Source organism: Euphorbia lathyris, chromosome 1 (genome assembly GCF_963576675.1).
Source record: "Euphorbia lathyris chromosome 1, ddEupLath1.1, whole genome shotgun sequence".
NCBI lineage: Eukaryota > Viridiplantae > Streptophyta > Magnoliopsida > Malpighiales > Euphorbiaceae > Euphorbia > Euphorbia lathyris.
This window is the reverse complement of record NC_088910.1, coordinates 34,404,649-34,423,064: the sequence shown is the minus strand read 5'-3', so window position 1 is coordinate 34,423,064 and position 18,416 is coordinate 34,404,649. Positions and strand designations below refer to the sequence as shown.

Below are 18,416 nucleotides of genomic sequence, written 5' to 3'. Positions count from 1 at the left end.
TTAGAGGTATTAGGAAATTGCTTATCCTTCTCTTAAACTTCCACATTCTGTGCTTTCTTACTTTTAGTTAGGGAGTTTAGAGAACTTGGTAAATGAAGGTGTTGTTTTTCCATACAGGAGGAAAATAAACAAAAATACTGATGTCTGGTATAAATTTTTAGATATAACCACGGTAGCAATAGCTATCTATTTTAATCTTTGCCGATTTAGGTGGATGATTGGATCAGTAATGAATTAACCCTGAAAAAACATGTTTTGATCTCAATTTTTTTCATATGGTTACTTTTAGACTTTAATCTAGCAATCTCTTAGCTGCAGCCCCACGACTTTTATGGTCTTACTATTGGATCTCCAAAGGGGTGGAGAAGAGCTTTTAAATGTTAGGAGCAGTGTTGCCCAAGGAGGATAATCAAATGGTCATATAGAGATTATATATTGTTTCTTACATTTAGCTTTATTAAAAAATTATTTTGACCTGGAGTTTTTTTTATTTAATGACCATTTGAAGGAGAATTTTCATTCTTTAAATAAAGCTACTTGCCTAAATTTACTTCTTAATTGAGTTTATGCTTCACCTCTTGAAGGAAATAGAGTTATTGTTTCTTAGCTTAAATTGCTTTGCTTCATCTTTTGGAGTATCTGTCTATTCAGATGCTCATCAAATAAAAAAGGCTTATAGGAAGTTGCTGAAAAAGTATCATACTTATATTAAAATGGGCATTTGAAATTTATTTTTTTAGACCAGTGCATGGTAGAACTGAGTTTGAAAATGATTTTTTTTACTGAAAGTCTATCTGTGGCTTGGACAAACATGTCATATTTCTAATTACTGAACTTAAAGTTGTAGATTTTAGATTTTCCATAAATTTTCTTTTTTTTTTTACCTACTAACTCTGTATAAGGTGTTTAACAACATGCAACATATCCAGATTTGGATAGTTCTACGGTCTTTCTTTTGGTGTTTATGATGGCCATGAAGGTTAGCTTTTTTTGTTGCTCTTAGTTTAATGAATTGTTAAATCTTTTCTAACATTGTACTTTTCTTTGATATATAATTATTTCAATTTATAAATACTAAATTTGCATTAGGAACAAGCATTTTCTTTTCCTAGATGTGGTAGAAATTTATTTATCCACATAACTTATGAACAACAATATCAGCATATAGGCACTTTTTACGAGAAACAATTATTCAAGCTTTGCGTGAACTCCATAAGATTTAAGATTAGTGGATTGACTATTAAATGTGTGATGTGGACTATTAGTGGATTTAAGAATTATGTATTATGTACGTGATGTAGCTGCATATGTTTGTTGGGCATTTGGTCATGCCTATTATCACGCTGACATGAGAAATGTATTGGAACGGCTTGCTCTGCACCTACTAACAGTGGCTTGCTATGATCACGAGGTGTTAAGCCTTTTTTTAGAGGATACTTATTACACTATTAAAATGAATGATTTAGCCTTAGTACTTCTCTCCTAAAAGGCTAAAACTCTACTTTCCATGCCAAACTTCTTTTTTTTTTTTTGTAATAATGATGGTTCACATTAATACTAAACCTCTCTTATTGCATATAAGGAAAAATTTAAGAAAGCCTTGCCAAACTGCATAGGTATTATAGAAAGTCGTAAAAATGAACAAATTGATCAACTTTAAAACTCATATAATGAAAAACGAAAAAACAGATTAGTTGTTTGTTCAATATTTTTTCCTTATAGCTAACCATTGTATGTTTTCTGATGATGCCATGTTTCTTCCTTGTGATGCTTAGGTTAGTTCCAAAAGAGCAGCAGCTGCTGCTTTTCAAGAGAATGTTTATATGCATTCACTGAAGATCTTGTTTGTAACAAGATTCAACACACGGTATGCACTGAAATTTGTCATCAATGAATTAATTTTAACTTTGACTCACCCTTTCCTTCTAATTATAGGGCAAGGATTGAAGACTTGGCATATAGGGGAAAACATTGAGTAGATTAATGAAATAATCAAAGTAGCATCATCTTATGGTCGTAAATGGTTAGTTGGTAGGATAAGCTACATCAAGAAAACAAAAGTTGATAGGAGTTCAGTTGCTACGAGTAAGAACCGCATGTATGAAGATGTAATGAAGTAATTTAAAATGGAAATCAGAGAGTAAGTGAAGAATGAGCTTAGAGGAGAACTATCAGTTCATCTTCAATGTCTGAAGATGGTGTTGCTATTGATATCAACTCAATCCATTCATATGCACGTGAAGACTTATTTATTTATGTTTGTGACGATACTTTTGGATTTTGGATGTTAATTTTAGGTACTTTTGGATTTTGTTACTTTTGTATGTTTATTTAAACTGGTGGTACCTTTTGGATTATAAATATCATTGTTGCGTTTGACTATAAACATCGTTGCCTTTATGTTACAAACAATGTCGCCTATTACTCCAAACATCGTTGCCTTTATGGTAAACATCGTTGCATTTATAAACTAAAATGGTTGCCTTATCATTATAAAGCGTTGCATATTTAGAACAAAAGGTGTTACTAAAGGTTAAAAATTCATTGCCTATAACATAAAATATTGTTGCTTTAGGATCTGAAATAGTGTTGCCCTTGGGATAAAAACGTTGCATTTAGTTTAAAATAATGTTGCCTTACCTTATTTAAGGCAACGATTAATAATTATAAGATCGTTGATTTAGTGTTCATTTTCATTGCCTTTCAGTTGTATCATTCGACCGTTGCAATTTGTTGCAAACAAAAGCAACGATATCTTCGTCGTTGCATTATAGAACATTTTTGTTGCCTTTGAGAGAAAAAGCAACCGTGAATAAACCAACAAAAATATATTGACCAAAATCGTTGCCTTAACCCATTTTTTGCTATATTGCAACAGTTTTGGGTGCCAAACGCAACGAATCAGTATCATTGCACTTGGCATTCTATGGTGTAGTGTAAAAATAAATAAATGCAACCTACTAGTCCTTCTAAACATATTTTTCACCAAGAAGACATTTGACATACTTGCATTTCAAATTATATGGACACTAGGAAAAAATCAAGAGTCTATGTAATTTCAGCTACTTCAAAAGTTTGGTCTGAAGTTACACCTTCGAAAGAAAGTAGTTCTTCTAGCACTTCATCATTTTTCTCAACTACTTTATGAGCATGTTGCGCACGTTCATCAATACGGGACATTCTATAAGCCATGGTTGAAAGATGCATATTCATGTCTTTCATGAAACTTCATAAGTCATCTACTTCAGAATTACTAGCACTGTCACTATTCTTCTAACCTCTCTTAGGCTTGGAAGTTTTCGCTCTCTTTATTTTCTTTAACAAAGGGGTATATTCCATTGTTTGAAAGACATTACCGTTAGCAATAGTATATTCATCATCACTTGAATTAAGCATAACTTGAATGGGAGCCCTTTTCCATATTGGCAATTGCATCAACAAAACCCCTAGCTGATTTTCCAATGGCATAGTCCTTGCCATAAATCTCCATCAAATTATTCAAGTGAGGAAAAGCTTGCCCATACAAGTTTCTACATTACAATGAGCCTAACATTATAACAAAATGAATTCAAATAATTATCATAAAGAAACAAACACTTGTGATATTAAGTAAAATATACAATTAACACAAAATAATCATACATTGCAATACTCATCATACACCATTCTCTCTACATAAATCATGTTTTTCTCATCATCCCACTTGAATCCACTTACATTTAGCATTTGAATACTAGCTTTAAACTTGGTAACAAGTGTTTTGAGCCTTGAATCAATATGTGGTGAAGCTTTCAAACCATAAATCAGGAATGGCTTTCCCAATGACCTCCTCCAAATGAAGCATATATCCATTTCTAATCCATTTTCACACTTCCAATATGTATCAATAGTTAAGTCAAATAAAGCAGCTACAAGAGCTTTATCTTCTTCTGAAGTTCAGAAGCCTTTTTTTATGCCTCTCCCACCTCCACTTGCAACACTTTCATCCATCCTACTAAAATATGTAAAACAACAATGATATTTTAAACAAACATACAAGTCCATATAAAATGATCTAACAAATCCAAATAAAACAAGATAGCAAAAGTTCAAATAAAAATACTAATACAAGTCCAAATAAAATGAACTAATACAAAAACAAAATATTCCAAATATCAAGTCAAATCACAAAACAAGACTCAATGATTTTTAGATCTTTATTTGTTGAATACTCTTTGAGCTAATGAATTTCTAAAATTTGTCCATGGGTCAGATAAATCAATGGAGGTTCTATACTATCCTCCTCGTCTTCGTCGCTCTCATCACCATCATTTTCAACCTCTTCAAATAAATTATAAGGAGTAAAAAATCATTAAAGAAACCGCTAACACAAACAACAAATGGAACATATACTGTTTATAACTCCAAATTTGCAGAGAAGCAACTGTAGCCCAGACTTCATCATTTAAACCATTCTAAATTTTGGGATCTGAATCCTTTCTTTTGCAATCTTGTAGATCTAGTGTTCTACGAATAAGATCTATCATTTCCGCTCTTGCTGAAAAGATTATAAACAACATATACAATTCAAATGGTTTAAAATATATTAAATTCGTCGAGAAAAAAACTAGAACAGTAACAACGGCAAGAGGAGTCCTCCTCAATTAGACAACATCAAACCAAATCTACAAGATGCTCAGCTTCTCTAATGTTCAAAACAAATGAAGAAGAAGAAGATAATTGGCTACAGGGGAACACCGTCGATTGAAGAAGATAGAGGAGATTGAAAAGTGGTTTTGTTTTCTGTGGTTATGGAAATTAGAACGCACTTTATTAGATACATACTCTAAAAGATAAGAACACTTGAATTTTTATATTTGAGATATTTGTCAATTATATTTATATAAAAAAAATTAGTAAGGAAGTACAAATGTGAAAGTATACAACCGAAATGCAAATATAAAAGTAGGAGAAAAGTAAAATAACTATAACAAACACTTTAGATAAACGGGAAAAAAAACACTTTAGATAAATGAATTTTATATTTGAAAACTATATTATCCATGAACACAAGTAAAGAAATTATATTTTAGGATCAAAGAAGAAATGAATGAAGATGAGATTGAATTAAGCATTTAGGTGCAAACACTGCTTTGATCTAACATTTAATTCAGAATCTTATTCCTATAGTATATATGAGTATATGCCGCCAAATAGCCCCACTGAGTATTTTTATTAGATAAAAAAACATTTTAGATAACTGAATTTTATATTTGGAAACTATATTATCCATGAACACAAGTAAAGAAATTATATTTTAAGATCAAAGAAGAAATGAATGAAGATAAGACTGAATTAAGTATTTAGGTGCAAACATTGCTTTGATCTAACATCCAATTCAGAATCCTATATGCCGTCAAATAGCCTCCCGGTGTATTTTTATTAGATAAAAACACTTTAGATAAATGAATTTTATATTTGGAAACTATATATTATCCATGAACACAAGAATTTATATTTTAGGATAAAAAAAAATGAATGAAGATAAGACTGAATTAAGTGCAAACATTGCTTTGATCTAACATTCAATTCAGAATCCTATTCATATAGTATATATGAGTATTCCCCCAATTTATTATAGTGATTACATACTTTTTAAAACAAAATTTTAAACAACCCAAATTTATGTTTAAAATTAATTTTTAAACAAGTAAGAAATTAGTTTTATATGTGTACAAATTTGACAAAATAAGAACTAAGTTTAACACATATTAGTTTAATTTTTTTTTTAAAGTCTTCATATTATATTTATGGGTAAATTTCAAATAAAACCCCTGTGGTTTCACTAATTTTCAGATAAAGGACTGTGGTTTACTTTTTGTCAAAACGAGGACTGAGGTTTTCAACTTTAGCAAAATAAGGACTTTTTCGATTGATACTATTAAAATCACCATTAACGACTTCAAAAATGACATATTTTAAGAACTACTAATATTCTAAGCAACTTTAATTCTTCAACTTTTTTATTTCGAGATTGTTTAGATGATGTTTGGTAAAGAGAGAGAAAGTTAATGTTTAGAGAGAGAAAGTTTCAAAAAAGATTATTTTCTAAAATCGAAAATGTAGTTCCATAGAAAATATAACATTAAACAACTTTAATTCTTGAAAATTTTTATTTTCAGGTCGTTAAAGATAGTTTTAATAGCATTATTAAAAGTGTGAAACCTCAATCCTCGTTTTGACAAAAAGTAAACCACAATCCTTTATCTGAAAATTAGTGAAACCACAGGGGTTTTATTTGAAATTTACCCTATATTTAATGTATTCAATTAGCCTGTTAAAGACTAATCAGACATCTAAAAATACAGTATTTACAATATTAAAAGCTTTAATAAAATGAAGTTGAATTAAATTTAAAATATAAGTGCTTAGAATTCAATGAAAATAATTTAAAATTGAAGAGCAAAAACAAAACAAACGCATGAAATAGCAAGCTTAAAATTAGATTGTCTTCAAAAAATATTACCAAAGCAAGGGCAATAAAGCCAGATCAATTCTTTTGACTTTGACGTGGCTTATTATAAGCGGTCAGTGATAAACTGCAGAAGTACATGTATCCGTAGGCGATTACGCCATTCTCTTCTTCAAAGAAAGATCCTATAACGTCATACAGAGCAAACGCGTTTTCTGTGCTTTTTCCTTTCTATTTTCGGGGGATACGCAGACTCGAGGAACAACTGCGGGGACCACGTTTGTATCAGACCGATTGGATACTCCGCCTTTTCTCTCTTTTTTCTTTTCCAATTCTCATTTTCTACGACAATTTGGGATATTTTTCATCCTATTATACGTATATATTTATATATATTTTTAGACTTCAGTTGCTCAGTTGTCTTCGGAGGTACTGGGATGGGGAACTGCTGCTCCGACGCGGCGGGCGGGAAGGCGGCTGTTGGTGGTGCTGGTACTGCTTCCTCTGCTAACGATGCCGTCGACTGCTTCCTTAAGTCGCGCGGCTTTCATGGAATTTTCACTCAAGTCGAGGTAGTCAATTCTTTTCTTTCGGATATAGAATTTGCTTGTGGATTGGTTCAATGTGATTTGATCCGAAGCTGCTTCTACTTAATTTCTAATCGAGTCATTTGTAATTAGCTGAAACTGATTCAATGTATGATATTTTGAATTTCGAAGGAGTTCTGTAGCTTTTGATTGTTTTGCTTTTTAAGCTGTTCTGAGTGCATTTCAAATTGGCCGCCGAAAGTTTTAGCAATTAGAACATCGAGGATGTCAAGTTGACGAGCGTGTTTATATGAAGCAAACTTTGGAGTAACTATCCATTGCATAAGACAGATTTATTTTTAGCATGAGAGATTTTCTACCTTCATCTTTAGCTTGAAGATACTTCTACAAGGGCTGTTTCTTAGATTCTGAATTTGGAGTTGGATAGCTGTGGAGAACATCGGGCTCAGTTGGCGATCACACTTCGTGCCGGCAAATAATTGTTTTCAATTGGACTTGATAGATTGGTCTCTCATTTCAATTTCGCCATTTTATTTTCCGTGTCTAGTTGTTGTTTTCATTTCTGGCATTGACACCTACTGCTAAATCCTATATATATGCAGTTATCATTTTCTGCTACAAACTTGCGTGATCGGGATGTACTCTCTAAGGTTTGTTTCTTAACTAAGTGGATGCAGTTTGGCTGTTATTTATGTTTTTTAATGTGCTAGTTCATAATAAGAATGATCGCTCATGCTATTATTTTTCTTGTACATCCTTGTAATTTTCCTTAGTAGTTTTTAGCTTTTCTTGATTTAATGTTCTAGAACTGACCACAGTTTTAAGTTGTTTGGACTTCCCTCTTTCGGTATCACCTTTCCCTCTTTCGGTATCACCTCATAAATTCTAAGTGCAATCCTGTTATGATGGATCATTGGATAATGTTGGGCTACTAAACTAAATCAAGTAATACAGTAGTTCCGTGATTATTTGCTATGTGTGGAAGTCAGAGCTTAACATGTATCATGTGGCCATTTGTTGTTAGAATGTTTGATAAACTGACATGCGCTTAGAGATATACTAGGGAATGTACATGCAGACATGGGCATTTACTTGTATCATTGTTTCATATCAAGAGGTACCATTAGCATAAATGGGCATTTGGAACGTAACACCTTGCAAAGCAATTGCTTGCAAACTTTACCATAACAAACCAGCTATGACATGTTGAAAATGCCAGATTTATGTGAAATCGCATTCCAATTGGCATTAAAAGGTATTCTCAGTTGAGATTCCCAAACAAGGTAAAAATCCGTGTTATAACTGCATTGGATTGTCAGTAAAGCTAGCTGGATTGATAGAGTCAAGTATGCCAGTTCCAAAAAGTATTGATGGTTCTACTGCAACGCTGATGGAATGGGCTTCTCCTTGTTGCCCACTGCCCAGAGCTTAAGCTTGAGATTATATTAGTAGTGTACCATCATTCTCACTTAAACTAATTATTTTATTAATCTTTTGATGGTATTGGAGGTAATAGCTGTCATACGATTCATGAAGAATTCGAATAGTATCTATGGTACGACTCGGAAGCTTCATGAATCGGCCAAGTCACCACCGACTCGGCCGATTCACCGAGTCATCGAGTCACCGCGGAGTCGGTGGCCACCATTTAAAAAAAAAATCAATTTTTAACAACTAAAAAACATACGGCAGAATAAGATGACTATTCACTTTACAAACAACAACAACAACAACAAAGCCTTAGTCCCAAAGTTATGAAACACAAATAGTTTCAATTAGATGACTCTTCACTTTACAAATTCCAAAACCTTCCCTCTTCTTTTCTATTTATTTGTTATTATCTTCTTCTACTCTCTGTTCTTTTTATTTTCTATTTTCTGTCGGTCTCTACTTTCTTTTATAACTTGATATAATTTCCATTTAGATATTAAAATTGCATTTTTGGACTAATATTTAAAGTTAAATATGGTTAATATTTTACTTTTTATAGCATTTTGAATTTGATCCGAATCTTACGATTTGATTCATGAGCCCCGATTCGCAAAATGAGATTTCGAGTCACGAGTCAAATCTCGATTTAACAACTATGGCTGTGACACCAAAAGAAATTGTTAGTTGATCAGTGCTGAAGAGGTCAACATTCTTATTCAATAGATGAGCACAGACAGAATCTGTGTAACTTTCATCTTTGTCTGACCTTCCAATTTTATACTGCCCTAAATAGACCAATAAAAATATAATTCGTAGAAGTATCTCATTGAATTTCACTAGTCGCTTCTGCTCAGGTGCCACTCCAAATGTGATCCAGGTTCATTTGTTTTCAAAACTCATCATTGTGTTAATATATGCTCGGTCCAGCATGAAAAGCGGCATGTAAACAAAGTTGTTTGTACATATCAATAGCTTTCAAGTAATGGCTTATGTATGTCAGGATGAGATAATAATTTGTGCATCCAACATCACATGCAATTTTTCTTTTCTTTTCTTGTGGCTCGTTATTGCCTTTTCTGGCTTCTGAGGTTATTTGATGGTATCAAATCCTTGAACGATGAATTTGAAGTTGCCGTGCCAATCAATTGGCCTTGCAAGGACAAAGCTAAGCTTCTTGTAAGGAGGCATTTAAAAAAAAAAATATTATCTTCATCTATGGTGCATGGGTGCACCCTTTGGGTAATTTATTGCCTACTGGTGATAATTTCTAATTGAAAAAAGTGCTATAAAGAAAAGTTGAATGTTAGCTTGTTGGTTGGGACTTGGGACTTCTAATTTACTAATTTGTATCTCCCCAGTGGCTCCACAACTTTACTGTCTAAACTGTTTGATGCCTTCTATATCTTATCATTAGAAATTTTATTTGCTTTAGAGTGATCCTATGCTGGTTGTTTATACAAAAGGAAGAGACGGACTACCTACTGAAGTTTTCCGATCGGAAGTAGTTCTGAATTCATTGAATCCCACCTGGATAATGAAATATTCCATGTCATATCAGTTTGAAGTTGTACAAACTTTGCTGTGAGTTTTGGTGCTCGAGCTCTTTTGTTTATTATTTTTTTGGAACCAAGTGCATTTTATTTGTTTGATGGTGATGGAATATGTTTATTTACTACAGGTTTCGTGTATATGATGTTGATACTCAATTTCACAATACTGAAGTGAAGGTACATTCTTTTTACTATATCAACTATCATTATTAGGTGTTTCCAATGGTTAATTTGTTTCACCATACTTCATTTGTACTTCGGTTCTATCACCACTGGGATCAATTTTCTATTGACCATCCAAACATAATTAAATACAAATAATGGTTATTTGTTGAAGACCAAATAACTACATAGTCTCCCTTTTGCTGTAATGAATAGGATACTGAATTATTTCACTACTATTGGTATTATATAAAGTGGTGATTATGATCTTTGATTTTTTTTTTTTTTTTTTTTAAAACACTTTCCCTTTACTCTTTTTCCAGTTAGACAACTCTAATATGGTCTTGTCAAGCATTAGATTAGTATTTTGAACTACAAGTTAATTATCATTACTAGTCCTTGGTCTGTTTGCAATCTGCATAAAGATTTTGTAGAACGTGCTGATCTGTACAAATTATCAATCTTGTTCTCCTGCCATGAATATCACAGAATCAGATACTTCTTTTCAGTGTCTAATGTTGGCTTTTGAGGATGACATAACATCTTAGTGTTGTTGTAAATGTATCTTTTATAACTCAAAAATTGAACAATAAAAAGTTTTTTCCTTTTGAGATTTAGGTCCTAGTTTATCAGATGCATATAAAGATGGATATTGTCTTTAAACTAAGTGTGAAAAAACATCAGTTAAGAAAATGTATTAAACAAGAATATCAGCATAAAGGAATAATCATACAGTTCAACGCTTATCTCAAATAAAAAATCTGTAGAAAGAGTTTGTGATGTATCAAATGAAAAAAAAGGAAGTATTTGCAGCGTGCTCATGTAATTATTTTATTTGAATGAGAAGCTTTGCTTCATGTGAACTTAGAAATATGTATCTTTCACTTTCTGGTTAGGGTTCTAAAAGGCAATTCTAAAAATTTACAATTCATATGTGAAGAATAAAAAAGGTTCGCCTTGAACTAGCCAAATATTATTCATATAATTTCTTCCATTCAGCTTTTTGTTTAAGAAAATTGGCATGGGATTTTTCTTATGATAAAGGCACTAATTTTACATATGGTGTTCAACAATTAGTTTTGATGAATAAAAAAAAAAAGGGCGGCCCGGTCGCACTACTCGTCCCCGCTGAGCGAGGGTCCGGGGAGGGGTCCCACCACAAGGGTGTACTGTGGGCAAGCCTTCCCCTGCCAATTTATGTGGCAAGAGGCCGCTCCGAAGACTCGAACCCGTGACCTCGTGGTCACACGACAACAACGTTTATCGTTGCTTCATGTGAACTTAGAAATATGTATTTTGATGAATGCAGAAAAAAATTTCCTAATGTTCAATTGTTTTAGGTGCAATACATATATTGATTGTGGTTGTCTATGAAAATTTAATGCAAACTTATCTCGTTTGTCAAAAGCTTTTAACATTTACAAGCTTCCAATTTGAGAGTTCGAGGAAAGTTTTTGGGTGGAGCTCAAAGTACGATGGTTTATTTGGTGAAGTTTGAATTTGAATGAAGTGTATAGTTTAATTGCTTTTAGCACATATGGTACTTATTAGATAATTGATATAGATAATTGATATTTTCTGAATGGCATAAGCCATTTTTTAGCCCCCATACTTGCGTAAATTTCTCTAATAAGCCCCTCTACTTTGCTTTGTTCTTAGTTAGCCCCTCTACTTGTAATATTTGGATAACATATACATATTTCCCAATCTTTCATTATTTGGCTCAACAGAAACTAATAAGGCACATCTGACGTGAGATGGAGCGCCAATTAACAAGAAATGGCAGGTATGCCTGACAAATATGTTAGTTAAGGGCTAGATTATCCAAAAAGGATAAGTGTAAGGGAAGACTAAGACTAAATCAAAGTACAAGGGCTCATTAAGGAAAATTAAGCAATTATAGGGGCCAAACACTAGCTTTTGCCGTTTCTGAACTCATGATTATTTTCTTTTGCTTTTTAATTGCATGAATAGAGTATCTCTTTTTTGGCAAATATGTATGCAATATAAATTATAATGGGAAAAGGGTTTCATTAACTGTATGAAGCTTAACCCATGGAATGAATTAATACTAGTTGGTCTTGATATGTTCTATGAGAGCTAGTCTTTTAGTCTATAGTTTCACCCATTATCCTTACATCGAGAAGGGAAGAGGCTTTGGCTAGGTTTGAATTATATTGGGGAAGTTCGTTTGATTTATTGTTTTATTGGTTTGATACTTTTGATTGGTTTTTTCTGTTTAATATACTCATGAATGAGAAAAACATTTTCTACTAACTATGTTTTCTGTTACTCTGAATTAAATGAATGGGATCGTAATATCAAATGCTTTAACAAGTGCAGATGCTCAAGCTTGAAGAGCAACAATTTCTTGGCGAAGCATCTTGTACTTTGTCAGAGGTATGACATGAAAGATCATTTGGATTTACATTATACTTTCTGCTGAATTACTTAATGATGAGAAATAAATGTTTCTCATCAAGAATGTGAATTATGTCACCGACTTAATTCAAGATACACCTTCATGTAACATACTGACATGTACTGCAATTTTTATATTTGGTAAACCATAAATAAACATGATGCAGTCAACTGCAAAATGGGATAATGAAAAGGGAATTCACCTCATTATGCATTCTGGATAGTCTTACCAATCATATTGTGAGAATTTCAGCATAACGTTTCAGTAACCAGGCCGCATGTATGTCTATCAAGCGTAGTAATGCAATTGAAACTTGGATTGCTTATTGCATATGTTCTTGCTTTGTCCATGCAGATTGTGACCAAAACAAATAGGTCACTGACTTTGGATCTCGCACGTAGAGAAGATTCTCCAATAGCAAGTCATCCCCATTATGGACAGCTTATTGTGCATGCTGAGGAATGCATTAACTCAAAGACGACGACAGAGATGATTTTAAGGTGTTCAGATTTGGAACATAGGGATCTGTTCTCAAGAATTGTACGGTTCAAAGTTCTTATTTCTCTTTCTTTCTTTTTTTTGTAGATGTCTTATGACAAACATCTTTGATGGATTATTGATTTTGTATGTGTAGAACCCATTTCTGGTAATCTCAAAAACCGTAGAGAACGGAAACCCCATTCCTGTGTGCAAAACAGAAGTCCTAAAGAATGATCACAGCCCAATATGGAAACCAGTCTTTTTGAATATTCAACAAGTTGGAAGCAAGGTAAAAAGAATACTGCATCTGGATAGAAGACCTGCATCATCTAGTAGAAAATCAAGCTTTTTTTTTTTTTTTTTGCATATACTTTTCTTTCTTTTCTTTGAATAAAATTGAAAAGAAGAGAAGAGTGAGAAGTACGAAATTGTGCACACCCTTTGTTTGTTTTGTTATGTGATCCCAATGGCCTCTATGTCCTACCATGTCAATTTCCGGTTTCTTGTATGTGCAACTTTCTGTCTGATAAATTGCATAAGAAAATTAGATGAAACAATATTGTGCCTTGCTTTTCTACTATCAAATACTTCTTTCCTGTTGATATCAATGAGATAAATGGGGATTTGTGCAGCATATTTTAATAATGCATATGTTATTGGTGATATTTGTCTGGTTGGGTGTGTGTGTGCCTCCTCAGCTTTTTGTGGTTATGTTCTCTGATATTTCTGCTAATTCAATTTGCAGGATACTCCACTAGTCATTGAGTGCTACAACTTCAATAATAGTGGCAAGCATGATCTGATCGGGTAGATAGAGAGCTCATTTCTTCTTGCATTTGTTTCCTCTTAACTCTTATATCTAAATGTTGATGGCACTTGTTTTTGTGAATTTGCAGACAAGTAAGAAAATCACTAGCAGAACTGGAAAAGCTCCGGTCTAGTGGGGAAGGCGTAAACTTTATTTTACCCACTACTCTTGGCCAAGATCATCACAAGCAGGTTTGATTATGATAAACCAAAATATTAATTCCAATCATTTCTCATTATGGAACTTATGCTATATTTTCCTAGCATGCAGAATTTAAAGAGTCGGCTATATGTGGACAACTTTGCAGAAAGCACTCAATATACTTTCCTGGATTACTTGAAAGGAGGATGTGAACTTAACTTCATGGTGGCTGTTGATTTTACTGGTATTAAATTTAACTTGAGATATAATGCCTGACATCTCTATTTTGTTTCTTTTGATTTTTTTCCTCCAAATAACTTGTAAATTGTCATTTATTGTTTGGGTTACAATTCTTTGTCCATATGTTTCAATGCTATAGTTTTCTATTTCAGATCTGCCATTTTCCTTGCATTAACTCACTTTTTTTGAACCCTTCACCTACTAAATAACATGATTATGTCATTACTCATTTGTGTGACTCATGGTGGTCTTTAGGAAAATGAACTGCCCTTTGTTCATTCCATTCTTTTGAAATATCTTGCTATTTGTGTGTTACTAAGTATAATCTATTTGCAAAGAAAGATTTTTTTTGTTCATTTTTAAGCTGAAGATATCTTTAGTTCACGTTAAAGATTAAGACCAAAGCCTTCTATTTTGCATAAAAGAATGGTGGTTAGGTGTTCATCATATTTCTCCTAAAGATTTTCCATTTATGTTGCAGTCATCATCGCCATATTCCTATTTCATTTATCATTTCTCTCGTCCCCCGTTTTTTTGATGTTTTATCATTGTCACTGGATATATTTTGTCATGCCTTTCATTTTTATCTTTCAGCTTCAAATGGAAATCCCCGCCTCCCTGATTCCTTGCATTATATTGATCCTTCAGGACGGTTAAATGCATACCAACAAGTAATAAAGTTTCGTCTTGTATCCTTATTTCAATTGCTATGCCTAATGGTGGACATTCTAATTGTTGCTAATTTGTATTTCAGGCAGTTTTAGAAGTTGGAGAAGTGTTACAGTTTTATGATTCAGATAAGCGCTTTCCTGCCTGGGGATTTGGTGCACGACCAATTGATGGCCCAGTCTCTCATTGTTTCAATTTGAATGGAAGCAATAATCATTGTGAGGTAAAATGTCTACGCACGTGTTTTTATTGCCCTGATATTTGTTTTTGTACTCAGAACTTGCCTGTCATGAAGCATCTATATCTCTCAGGTTGAAGGAGTCCAAGGAATTATGATGGCATATAATAGTGCACTCTTTAATGTTTCTTTAGCCGGTCCAACTCTTTTTGGACCTGTGATAAACACTGCATCATTGATGGCTAGCCAGTCTCTTGCAAACGGGGGAAAGAAATATTATGTGTTATTGATAATAACGGTAAGAACTAGTTAGTGTATCCATATGATTGCTCTTATCTGTTAATTTCTCCTTATCTAAAATAATTATCTATTTCATAATATGATCACAATCTAAAAACATTTTTTTGCCTTATAGAATGTGGTTTAATAGCAGTCTTACCTTTTCCCTGAGTATTTATATTTGACACTCGAAATTTCCACTTCATTAAATTCTTATGCTGATGACCTCTGGAATGTGTTGAATATGTCAGGATGGAGTTGTAACCGATCTCCAAGAAACCAAAGATGCCATAGTGAAGGCATCCGACCTACCATTATCGATCTTGATTGTTGGAGTTGGAGGAGCTGACTTCAAAGAAATGGAGGTCGTTCTTCCTTATGTCTTCTTCATTTGTGATTGAAATGTGTCATCATATGCTTTGCTAACATTTTCATCACAGTTTAGGTGTCAAGCTAGAAACATTTGTAGTCTTGATGAATATCTCCAAAAAACTGAAGTTTGAGCTTTGTTATACAGGTTTTAGATGCTGATAAAGGAGAGAGACTTGAAAGTACAACTGGTCGTGTTGCTTCACGTGATATAGTTCAATTTGTACCGTTCAGAAATGTACAAAGTAAGGACTTATGTTATATCATTATGAAGAAAAGACTAGTGATTTATTATATTTCATTTCGTAATGACTGTAATATTTGCAGGTGGAGAAAGGACTAGTGATTTATTATATTTCATTTCGTAATGACTGTAATATTTGCAGGTGGAGAAGTTTCAGTTGCTCAAGAGCTTCTTGGTGAACTTCCAACACAATTTATAGCTTACATGCGATCCAGAGATATTCAACCGAATATTTGATTTTGTGAAGAAGTTGTAAATATTGAAATTACGTCTATTTTCTCGATTTCATGCAATGAGTTTTCTTTTGAGAAGGCCATGTTGCCAAATGGCAATTATGGTTTACAGGCAATGAGGTCTCATTCATCGATCGTACCAGAGAAGGCTAGAATATGAATTCTCACAGATCAATCAACTGCATCGAAATTCTGTGCCAACTATAGCCTGCGCACTCCTTTACATGTTAGCTAGTGCTGGACAAATTTTATGTTGCCACATTGAATCGGAGGCTTTCTCAGATGAGAAGAAACTTTTCGGAGCAACTGCAGATGCATGGAACCAGCAAATAACTAGGGGCTGTGTGCTTGTGGAAGGTGGAGTTGAATGTCTTGCAAAGTGGAAGAAAAGTACGAGGAACAAAGCCTCAACTGTAATCACCATCTCTTAATTGTTTTGATTGTTTGCCTTGAGGCTATTTGTTCAAAAGTTTCCTGTTTTCGGACCTTAATGTGAAATGTATTGTTCAGTTTGAACTTCCGGAATACTTTGGGTATCTTTTTCATCCTTACATAGGCAGAGTTTTTCCAATTTTTTTTCTTTTTCTTTTTCAAAAATAGGACCCCCTCTGCGAGCCCCTTGTGGACTTGTGTAAGTTTCTTCGTGAAAATTATTACTTTTATTATACGTCGGTCTAAAGTTCTACTAATTAAACTATTAACACTAAACCCCTTTTTTATCATAAATAACAGAGCAAATTTGGGAGTTTTTTTACATCATAAATGTATCAAAAATACAAAAAAACCATAAATTGTTAAAAAAGAGAACTGGTATTATTTCGGTTGTGTTTAAAACAATTTTTCTTTCCTGACAAATGGTGAAGGGAGCTTATATTAGATAAATGAATGAAATTGATTAAAGAGATATTAGTTCTCAAGTTAGATGGTTGATGTAATGTAGAAAATAAGTTGAAAACTCCACTCTTGTAGAGGAAACAGCAACCTAAGAATAGCGTAGCAATTACTTATTCCTTTTTTTCTCCATAACATTTTAGTATGTTGGAACTCCCGGAAAGCAAAAGTTGTGATTCAAATGGTTCCTCTTTTATTTAAAGCCACATAAATCAATTTGAAGACTTTGAACGATTCACGTCGTCTCATTTGGCCATTCATTAGTCACCTTCAAGTGCTGGATTTAGGTATCAAAGTCAGTTATGCCATTTCCAACAAGCAATGCTAAAATCTATCTTTGTTTTTACACATTAGAAAAAATTAGGTGATTGAATTTCAAAAAAGAAAAATTGTGGTTCTTGAGTACTAGAAAAGAAAAGGATAGATTTTTTACACATACATGCAACAATGCAGGCTGCCTGAACCACCTAGGCTCCGTCTAGTCGTTGGAATCGATTCCAATTTTCTCTGATTAGTCCCTCTGGTCGTTTTTTGGCCCCTAGATGATTTTTAACCGTTATTATTGTTATTATTAATTATTGTTTTATTATAATTCACTTTTGAACATTGTCGCATGGTTATTCATAAATTGTGTTTATTATTTTCGATATTTTAGTTTAATTGTGCTCTCTACTTATTTTCATGATATGATTTGAGACTTTAAGAACATAGTTTCATAGCTTTTAGTGAATTATATTACTTAGTATACATTATGTTTTATTTTTTTTAGTTATTAAATAAAATAATATAAAAATGCAAATCTGATTAATTTCTGACTAATCTTTGATTGATTATCGAAAGGCTTTCCCTCCGACTAGCGGCTAGCTTTTTTACAACCTTGAGCCTGAAGTTTTGTCCAACCATATATACTCCGACCTTCAATAGATGTCATTTTAACATTATGCTTTTGTTCTTTTTTATATGATGTTTTATATTATTAATGTATATTTAACAAAAAAAAAATTCAAATTTGTACCTATTTATAATAAGAAAGATAATTAATATTAATGCAAATAATTCTAATAAAGATGTACTCCCTTCGGTCCACAATAGAAGTCTTTTAAGGTTAATGCACACTAATTAAGAAATGCAATTAATTTTAAGTAAAAGACTTTGTTACCCTTGTAATAATTGCATCCACTACTAACTTTATCTATTCCCAAGATAAAAAATCAATGTGCATAGATTTAAGCAAAATATCATGTATTGTGGAACAAAAAAGACTCTCTAGAAAGACTTCTATTGTGGACCAAAGGGAGTAATATTTAAGAAGAAAATAAA

At 32.9% G+C, this 18,416-nt stretch overlaps 1 protein-coding gene across 7 annotated transcripts; it reads left to right on the top strand.

The window, feature by feature from the left end:
• Nucleotides 1-6,659: 6,659 nt before the first annotated feature.
• LOC136227595 (protein BONZAI 1-like) lies at nucleotides 6,660-16,870 on the top strand. 7 transcript variants are annotated; one of them, XM_066016298.1, is made up of 16 exons: nucleotides 6,660-7,023; nucleotides 7,602-7,649; nucleotides 9,863-10,011; nucleotides 10,109-10,157; nucleotides 12,486-12,542; nucleotides 12,919-13,104; nucleotides 13,199-13,333; nucleotides 13,790-13,851; nucleotides 13,941-14,043; nucleotides 14,123-14,237; nucleotides 14,828-14,904; nucleotides 14,988-15,125; nucleotides 15,214-15,378; nucleotides 15,611-15,727; nucleotides 15,877-15,973; nucleotides 16,115-16,870. In XM_066016298.1, the coding sequence occupies exons 1-16, from the start codon at nucleotides 6,889-6,891 to the stop codon at nucleotides 16,207-16,209; spliced, it is 1,728 nt and encodes a 575-aa protein (XP_065872370.1). In that variant the 5' UTR covers nucleotides 6,660-6,888; the 3' UTR covers nucleotides 16,210-16,870. The 7 variants fall into 7 exon arrangements, with proteins under 7 accessions (XP_065872370.1, XP_065872376.1, XP_065872402.1 ...); XM_066016304.1 differs by having other exon boundaries at nucleotides 6,661-7,023; nucleotides 15,611-15,724; XM_066016330.1 differs by having other exon boundaries at nucleotides 6,661-7,505; nucleotides 9,894-10,011.
• The last annotated feature ends 1,546 nt before the right edge of the window (nucleotides 16,871-18,416 follow it).